At 41.2% G+C, this 9,422-nt stretch overlaps 2 protein-coding genes across 2 annotated transcripts in view; both read left to right on the top strand.

Moving 5' to 3' along the window:
* The first annotated feature begins 52 nt into the window (after window positions 1–52).
* LOC146601695 (transmembrane protein 238-like) lies at window positions 53–3,566 on the top strand. Its single transcript, XM_085300325.1, has 2 exons — window positions 53–447; window positions 3,076–3,566. The coding sequence occupies exons 1-2, from the start codon at window positions 53–55 to the stop codon at window positions 3,083–3,085; spliced, it is 405 nt and encodes a 134-aa protein (XP_085156451.1). The 3' UTR covers window positions 3,086–3,566.
* A 3,502-nt stretch (window positions 3,567–7,068) lies between these two features.
* RRN3 (RNA polymerase I transcription factor RRN3) overlaps window positions 7,069–9,422 on the top strand; it is a 14,234-nt gene continuing 11,880 nt past the window's right edge. The window contains exons 1-6 of the mRNA XM_085302734.1: window positions 7,069–7,176; window positions 7,343–7,451; window positions 7,921–7,977; window positions 8,428–8,517; window positions 8,605–8,734; window positions 9,035–9,094. Coding sequence (XP_085158860.1) covers window positions 7,359–7,451; window positions 7,921–7,977; window positions 8,428–8,517; window positions 8,605–8,734; window positions 9,035–9,094 — 430 coding nt within the window. The 5' untranslated portion in view covers window positions 7,069–7,176; window positions 7,343–7,358. The remainder of the gene's footprint in view (window positions 7,177–7,342; window positions 7,452–7,920; window positions 7,978–8,427; window positions 8,518–8,604; window positions 8,735–9,034; window positions 9,095–9,422) is intronic.

Genomic DNA, 9,422 nt, shown 5'->3' with positions numbered 1-9,422 from the left:
CGCGAGGTGCAGCCGGCGGCGCTGCCGCCGTCGCTGCTGCCGCCCCACGGCGATGGCGGCCCCCGGCGGGCTGGGCCGCTGCGTCGCCGCCTTCTGGCTCGCGCTGGCCTTCGACGCGCTGGGGCTGGCGGTGCTGCTGGCGGGGGTGTTCGCCGACGTCTTCTTCTCCGACCTGCTCATCTACGGGGGCGGCATCGGCATCTTCCTGAGCCTCATCTGGTGGGTGTTCTGGTACGCGGGCAACCTGGAGGTGCCGCCGGAGGAGCTGCGCGACGACGTGGGGCTGGCGCCGCCCAAGGGCAGCCTGCTGCGCGGGCTGGTGCAGGGGCTCAGCCTCCGCCTCTCCTCCGCCTTCGCCAGGCCGCGCTCCCGCGCCGCCCCCGCCGCCGCCGCCGCCGACGTGGAGCTGCAGCCGGCCGCCGCCGCCCGCTCCGCCGCCGCCGCCAGGTGAGGCCGGGGAGGGGCCTCGGGCCGCGCGGGCGGGGCGGTGCGGGGGAGGTGGGGGAGAACCCCGGCTTTGCCTGGAGCCTGGCGGAAAAATCTTTCTCCCCTGCGGCTGGTGGTAGGTGAATGCGTTAAACCGTTCACTCAGAGCAGGCGCTTCGGGAATCAAGCCAGATGAACAAAAAAAAAAGGGGGGGGGATTTTCTTCTCCCTGGCAATATTGAAAATCGAGCCAGGGAAAGTGCCCCGAGCTGGGAGAGGCGGTTAAGGCGCTTCCCGAGGGCGAAGCGTCCCCGCGGGGCCTGCGAGGCCCTCCCGTCGGCGAGCTCCGTGGAGAGCGGGGAAACGGTGGCTTGGTTTTGCTCGGGAGCGGTTRGAGCTAACTGTTCAGAACGTGTAAGTGCAAGCGATGGTTAAACCGGCTCCTGTCGCGAGCATCGGTCCCCCGAGAAGAGCGCGCTGCTGCCCCGTGAGCAGAGCCAGAGCTCGAGTCCGGCCTCAAAAAGTCTTTTAGAAATAGACCTGATGTGTTCGTTAATGTATTTATTTGGGGAGGTTAGTGTGCTTAATGCCCTGAAAAAGGCAAAAAAAAAAAAAAAAACATACGAAACCAAGCTTGCCATTCATCATATAAAATATTCTGAAGGAACTAGCTCAACCAAGGTAGGTTTTATATCTGAACTAGTCCAGAATACTGAACATCTTACAGTTCTGGCTCACTGTGTACGAGGTCAGCCTTTTCTGCTGTTCTTCGAAACTAAATCTTGAAGCAGCTGTGGCTCACAGGAAAGTTCTTGTGAAAATCATCATAGGTTTTTTTATTTTATTTTATTTTTTTGTGTGTGTGTGTGGAAGTCGCAGAATCCTCTTGAGAAGAAATTCTAACAGTAAAGAAATACTAAACAGGTACCTATTGCTTAATAGAAAATCTGTTGAAGGAGGAAAAGGAGCAGCAGCAAGATAGCTTTAAAAGATTAGTTACTAGTATTTAATTTATTATTGACTCTAATAGCAATTTGAAAACTGGCTATTGATAATGTGTCATTCTCCTCCCAGACTTTTTTTAATTTATTTTTTTTCCTGAAATAGGTTTACAATTTGATAGAGAGAGATCCATATTTTCAGGGTAGTAAAGACATAAATGACCTGCCTAACTTCCTTCATCTTAAGGTTATGGCAATTAGAGGAAATTAATAGGTAAGGTGCTATACTTGCAGATGGTCCTAGTCTCAATACAGATGTATATTTTGCTAGAGTAAACTCTTAGTGTTGAAAGTTATCCTTTTTATTTTTAAATCTTTCACATCTTAAACATTACTGTTTTCATTTAGAAATAATCTTTTAAAAAAAAATCCTATAAAAGCAGATACATTAATTGCTTTGTAACAAGTTCTCTCAGGTAAACATCATCTGCAATGAAGAGGCTTTGGTATAATTGCGTTAGCAATTGTAACTCAGAACAAACAAAACCAGAGCGTATGAGAGTCATATTACAACAGGTAACATGAACTCTTTTTTTTTTTTTAATTTTTCAAGGTAAAATAAAGGGTAACAAATGGTTGTATTTCCAAAGCTAATTCAGAGTTATGAAAGAACCCTTTGAAATAAGTTCATTGGTATTTGGCATCTCATAAATAAGTATCTGAACTGGAACATCCTTTACTGATAGACTAAATGATCTCCCCATTTGGGGATATTTATGAACTCAATCAACTGGGCTAAAAATGTATGGACAGATGCTGTATGGAGGAAATCTTAAAACTTAAGGAACTACAACAGCACGTAAAAGTGAAGTGCAAATGCTGGGTACATGAAGTTTTTTCCTTAAGAATGCTGTTCTTTACAGAAATTATTTCTGCATTTTTTTTTTTGTCACTTAGATAATTTGGTGATTCTTGTCATTCCATTAATAACTTTCAAAATTAGCAATGCTACATGGTGTTCTGATTTCCTATCTTACATATATATATATATACACACACACACTGTAAGTATGATACAAGAAAAGTGAGAAGAATTCTCAAGATATGGAATGAATTCTATTAAAGGAATAACAGATTAGGATTCTTGAGTCTGAAAAGAGATGAAGAGTTTGGATATGGCAGAGGTCTTAACAGTTAAAGAGATATGGAGAAGGTGAGTAGGGAATGATTGTTTACTGCCTCTTCTAAGACACCTTCACCAGAGGAAGAGTCAAAACATCAGAGATAATACTCACATGCTGTGCATCTAATGGGGGGGGTTATTTGATGTGGGATAATGTGACAAGTAAAAATTTATAGGGATTCAAAAAGCAAGAGGGGAAAAAAAACACAAGAGACACAAAGATAGTATCTTTGGCTCAGGAATACCCAGGGCAGCAGGTGGAAGTAAGGATAATATCCTTAGAAGATACTACTAGCTTGCCATATCCTTATGCCCTTCTCTAGACATCCATTCTTGATCACTGTTGGAGACAAGCTGCTGACTTGATGGGTCTTTTATTTGACCCTAGCTGACTGTTAAGCTTGTGGAAAAGTACTTTTTATACTGACTTCAAATAATAGTTGAGAGTTCTATATGATGGTTTGTTCCAAGACTATTTTGAAGTAACTTTTTTTTTGGTTGTTGTTTTTAATGTATTATCTTCAGGATCTGCTGAAGACACACTCATTGAAGTTACTGCCTCTAAAAGTGGGGGAAGTGTTGCAAACTGTGGAAAGAGAATAGCCCACTTAATGCAATAGGATTCTTTCATTACGGAATAATCTCTGCAACCGTCATGGACTCTGTATAAAATGGACACACACAGAGACATGTATCTCTGCCAAATGTACCTATTTCAGTGTTGGACTGGGTGGTTTTTATCTTTCAACATTTCAAAACATAAACTAAATCTTAAGTGAGAACTAACAAAGAAGCAAACTCGATTCACAGAAAAGAATCGTCAGAACATTTAATATAGAAATACCTCTCTTATAGACACGTGTACCTAGGAATGTTTGGATGAAAAAGCTCTTGCACAATTAAAAGCTCTTGCACTGTCTTACCAAGGTCTGGAATCTAAATTTGCTGTGAACTTTTATGATGTCAGTGCAATACTTTTATTTGTAGATACTTTAAAAGTATCTATGTGAAACTACTGAAGCGAAGTTACAAATGTAGCATAAATTGTTTATATTGTAAATACAATTTATTGTGATTCTTGTACATTTTATTGGAATTTGAAATTTTGTAAATAACAAGTAAAAATAGTGATGTTGACATATCAATCATTCTTTCTTCCTAGCAGGAAATGATGTAATGTGCTGACTCTCGGATGAGTCTTTTTAATTACAGAAATTATTTTTCTAATGCTGAAACATTTTTAGAAAGCTGTAGGTTAACAAATGCTTTGCTTTACGAAAATCCTGCCAAATCTACATCCAGATGTAACTGCGATTAGAACTAGCACATGGGGAAGGACTTATATTAAAGCTTAAGACACAAGAAATGAAACGCAGGAAATTCAGCTTGAATGTAAGAAAATGCTACTTTACTGTACAAGTGGCTGAAGACTGGAGCAGGTTGCCTGGAGAGGCTGTGGAGTCTCCAGCTTTGGAGATAGTCAAACCTGACTGGACCTGGTCCTGGGCAACCTGCTCTTGGTGACTCTGCTTGAGCATGGGTTGGACCTGATGATCTCAAGGGCCTGTCCAGCCGCAACTGTTCTGGATAATCATGTCTAAAAATTCCTTGTAGAATTTCCTAAGGAGTTCCTCTGTTTCTGAACTAACACTAAAAGTTTGAAGCTACCATTAGCAAATATGGGTAGGTCTTCCTCTTTAAAATAGACAATTGTTTTTATGCCACACCTACTTGAATAGTAGATGTGGATTTAAGGAAAACATTTAGTAGGAATACGGTGGCTGTACTTCCTTGTGAACTCTTGAAATGTCTTTCAACTTACTATTCCAAATGATTTACAACTTCCTCCTTTGCCTTTCTATGTATATTTGATTTAAAAATGTTTTCAGAATGCTTTCAGTCTTTCGACAAGTTTAGACAGACTCTAGACTTGAAGGTTTGTTTTTAAAAAAATAAAACTTCTTTAACTGTAGCTTTTAGGATGTATTCGAAGTTGTTTCCTTTCTCTTTTATCTAAAGTTCCCTCCTTCCATAAAAACATGTAGATGATTGTTTTGGTGTTGTTTAACAAGAAAAATGTTCATTTACTTCTGAACAGACATAACTGCTTATACTGATTCCCTATAGTTTCAATCTCCAAACTGAATTATAAGGTGTAGTATTTAGTAAGTGGAATGATTAGTATCAGCTATAAACTAACCCCAAACTTCTGCGTAGCTGCTCTCATACATACTCTAGTGATTAATCTTGAATCCAACACTGGATACCAAGTGGTGGTTGTATAGGATGGTAGGTAGGGTACTACCTGTTGTTGCAACCCCACTCAAACTGCAAGGGATTCCAATGTTTGCAATTATGAGTAGTCTATGTGTGTTTTAGCAGTTAAATATAGGAGCTGACACTTCAGGGAAGAAGAAAAAAAAAAAGGACCGAAGATGATCATAAAAAATGCTATAATGTTATTAGTACGATGTGTCTAAAAAGTGATAAGATAAAATTACTTGCATGGGAGCAATGATAACTATTATAAACTATCATGTTTTTTTTTTTTTGGAAAATATAAAATAGTTACTGTTCCAGGCAGTCTCTTTTGTGTGTCCTAAATAAGGAAGACTGTGATATTAAATTGGCAAGTCAAACAATTATTAACAGTTAAACATTAACACATTTAAAACTACTTTAGTCTCCCAGCATCCTTATCAGTTGTAGCTCAGTGCAGAACGAAGTCCATTCAAAGAACTTATATCTTATTTGTTGGAGGAAAAAATTACTTGTTCATTGTTAGGATTGTTTGTATTCTGTGAACTTTGAACTTCTCATATAAAATGATTTTTTTTCCCCCCAAGAACTGTCCTTCTCTGTGTATTTGAAAACAGCCAAACCCCAAATAACCAAACTCTAGCCACAGAGTTTGGTTGTACAAGAGTTCTTTAAATACCTGTTTAAGCCTTAAAACTTAGCTCAAAATGGCATCCTGTATTTCCTTTTGTTACACAGTAACTAAAGGAAAAAAGCCAAACTCTGAACTTACAGTCATAGAAGAAGATTGAATGTTTTTTAGAATCTGGTATGTGTGCTACATCTGAAGAGACTTTTAATGCAAAATACACTGTTTATTTAAACATCTTATGAAGAGACAAATTAGTAAAAATTAATTTATTAAATTCTATAAAAATCTCTTTTTTTTTTCTTTTTTGGTTTATTTGGTGGGGAGGGGAGATGGACGGTTGGTGGGAGGGAGGTATTTATTACAGTAGCAGCTCGTGTAGGAAGCAATAAGCAAACATGTAGCTGGATAGGAGGAGAGAGGTCCTATAAACTCATGTGTTGCTATAGTTGTTTTACATGAATCGGAGAAGGAAGCATTACTTATTCAGCTGGATTAAAATAAAAGTTTTGAGCAAATAGAATATTACTGAAGAATGAGATAGAAATGTGTGTTTCCTATTCCTGTTTATCTGGGTAGTTTTGAAAGCTATTGGAGGCTTAATGTATTTAATGTTTAATTCATTTGGATTGTATGATCTCCAAGTTGCTATGACCATTAGTAGTATCAGTTGGAGTCTACCAAAAACATGTTTTTTGAAATAAAAACAGCTAATGATTTTTCTCAACAGCAATTTTTATATATACATATTGTTTTGAGGGGAAAATTAGCTGCTAGTGAAGAGAGAGAAAAATCTATAATGTATGTTATTTTATATCATTCTTCGTATGCTCTGCTACCAGTATTGTGCTTTAATGTAGACCTACCTTACATGAAGAGGATGGAAAAAGCCCAGAAAGCTTGATAAAACTCTCTACCTGTCCCTTTGGCCTAATATTAATTGCTAATAAAAGGTCAAATTTTGCTTTAACTGAATGTCCGGTGATCTTTAACCTTAAGTAAATGGGATAATTTGATTTTTTTTTTAACTTGTAGATTGAAGTAGTACAGCTACAGTACCATTAAAAAAAATAAATAAAAAATAAAAAAGTCAGAGCTTGCTCCTGGGTGCTGCAGCCTCGGGGTTGCCAGCCCGGTGTTTTGATGTGCTTTGGGATCTGCAGATTTGCGATGAATCTGGTTGGTTCTCAGTGTAGCAGCTCGCAGGTCATCTCCTACTTCGTCCCTTCAGGTGCGCGTGTCAGTGGGAAGTCACTCGGCCCAAAGGAGGGAGGCGTGCGTTAAATCAGCTGAAATTCTGACGGACGGTGACACCGGTGCCGAATTTGGACTTCTCCCTCTCTAGGCAATTTAAAGTCACAACCTGAACTTGTGTGTTTACTCGCACTGCTCTTTAACACCCTCCAGCTGTGAGTACTGAAGATCTGCGCCGGTATCTACCTAGGCTGCGCTGACCCGCAGCATCGCCGTGGAAAGCGGGTCGCGCCCGTGGGGTTTGCGCGGGGGGCGCCGCGCCGCGCCCGCTCGGTCCGCCCGCAGCAGCGATGCCCAGGCTAGAGCAGCGGCGGCCCTTCCAGCCGTGCCTCTCTATGGTGCGGGGGGCGGAGCAACGGCCATTTCCGGGTAGGCGAGCGCCCTTTCCGCCCGGGGCCGGCATGGGCCCGCAGCGGCGGGCGGCGCGGGAGGGCTGCGGCGGGCGGCGCCGCCTACGCCGTTAGCCGGGCGGCCGCCGGCGCAAGGCAAGGCGGGGCGGTGGCGGGGCCGCGGGGTGGCTGCGGCCGTTGTTGAGAGGCGCTGCCGCCTTTCTTTCGTGGCCGGGGGTCGTGGCCGTGGGGGGCGCGGGTGGGCGGCGCGGCCGTTGAGGCCGGCGGCGGCGGGCACTCACGGCGCGTGGCCTCTCCTCAGGCGCGGGCTCGTCGCCATGCTGGGAGGGGACGAGTTCATCAGCTCCCCGCCGAGGAAGACGGTGCGGTTCGGGGGCACCCTGACGGATATCCTGCTGAAGTACGAAAAGGTGACTGTCACGGTCTTTCTCCATCGTAAATCGAGTTTGCAGCGCTTAATTTCTATGCGAAGGCTTAGTTTGATTAACATGGGGGGCGTCTGGTGACGTAGAAAAAGGAAGCTGAAGGTAGCTGAGTCCTTTGGGCATATACTGGACTGCGTTGTTCTGTAGATTAAAGAAATTCCCCCATAACCTTATTTGGGTGACGCCCTTTATGGCTGCAAAGTTCAAGTGATACCAAAGGATGCAAAATGATCACAATTGCTTTTACAGGGAGACAGATAAATGACCTGACAGCTAAAGCTGCCCTTCAGGGAGAGCCTTCTGCTACTGCTACTTTTGCTTGACTTGAGCTTTCTTACTGATTTGTATCACTGCTAAATAGTATCGGCTTGTTTAGATATGCTGATGAAACTTGTATTTTCGTGGCAGAAATATATGATCGTGGTTTGTGTTTTGTATTCTTTTCCCCTATTAGGGTGAAACCACTGATTTTGAGTTGTTAAAGCATCAGCTGTCAGATCCAGACATAAAGGTAAGAGTTTCTGTAGTGAAGAGTCTGATGACTTAAATGTTAGTTTTTGATCTGAATGTAATCATTGGGAAAGTGATTCTGGTGTTTAAAGCTTAAACTGCTTAAACTAAGAGCAAAAGAAAAGAAAAGAAAGATTCTCTGAGTGCCATCTCTTTTAAATATATTCTGTGTAAGTCAGGTTTGCATCGCTTGCCAAGCCTTTAATGTAACTCTTTAGCTTAACAGGCAGGCTCTTGGTTTGAAAGTTGCTGTGCATTTATTCTTGCATTGAACAACTTTCATTGGTGAGGGTAGAAACTTAGTCCAAGAAATTCCCAGCATGTTAATGTGAAAATAATTTCTATTTACAGTGTCAGTCATTGCTTTGTCATTTTAAAGGTTTTGTTATTTTCTAGTAATAGGTCATATTATTTTTTGAAATTGTTACTTGTTTTTTCTGCTTATGTTAAGGATGCTCAGATCATTAACTGGCTGCATGAATTCCGAGCTTCTGTTGCATACTTGACCAAAGACTTTGAACAATTGGTCAGCATTCTGCTGGTAAATATCTGTCTGTTATATGCAAAGATGAAGAGTTTAGTATTCAAAATCTCTGTGATTGACATCTTGCTCTTTACTTACTTTCAGAAGCTGCCATGGTTGAGCAGAAGCCGAGATGTAGTTGAAGAATATCTGGGTTTTCTTGGCAATCTAGTGTCAGCACAAACGGTCCATCTTAGGCCATGCCTCCGCATGATTGTGTCACAGTTTGTTCCTCGTAAGTTACTTTTTAAAAAAAAAAAATCTTTATTTGCTTATCAAAATTTGTCTTTCTAGATAATTCTGTATAAATATAATGCATGCCAGAATTAATCTGGTATTTTTTTTCCTAATGATTCGTTTCTTCACTTGAATAACTGAGGTAAAATACAATCCATTTTATGTGGCTTACATTTCAGAAAGCATTTTCTAGTGGATGATACAGTCAGATACCATTTCTATGTGTTTTGATTTGGCACTGAGAGTTTTACCTATAAGATTTGTATGATTTGGCAATAATAATCTCTCTTTTTGCTAGCTCGGATAACAATCAGAGAAGATGATGTGGATATTTCAGATTCTGATGATGATGAAGAAAGTGAGTATAAAGGAAGTATGAGTTGTATATGTTATTGTAAGCTCTTCAGTAACAAGTGCAGTGTGCATGTTGGTCTGTTTTTACAGAATTTAGCTGAGTTACTGTTTCTTTACAGAGATTTTACATTAAGTTCTTAAATTATCAAGTCAGAGGATTTCTTGATTTTTTTGAAATTAAGTTTCTTGAATCAATGGTGTGGTGACTTGATCTGTTTTTCTTTTAAATGCTACTGTTGGTACAATATCTGTAGAAATAAAAGAAATGCATAGGAGAGCATTCCCAAGCCATAGCTTGTTAGCTTAGTGCAGAGCTAAGTGGGAGCTCTGCT

Source organism: Rhea americana, unplaced genomic scaffold (assembly GCF_003343005.1).
Source record: "Rhea americana isolate MKP2758 unplaced genomic scaffold, rheAme1 scaffold_10, whole genome shotgun sequence".
NCBI lineage: Eukaryota > Metazoa > Chordata > Aves > Rheiformes > Rheidae > Rhea > Rhea americana.
The sequence above is the reverse complement of the archived record's forward strand: the minus strand, read 5'-3'. Positions and strand labels throughout refer to the sequence as shown.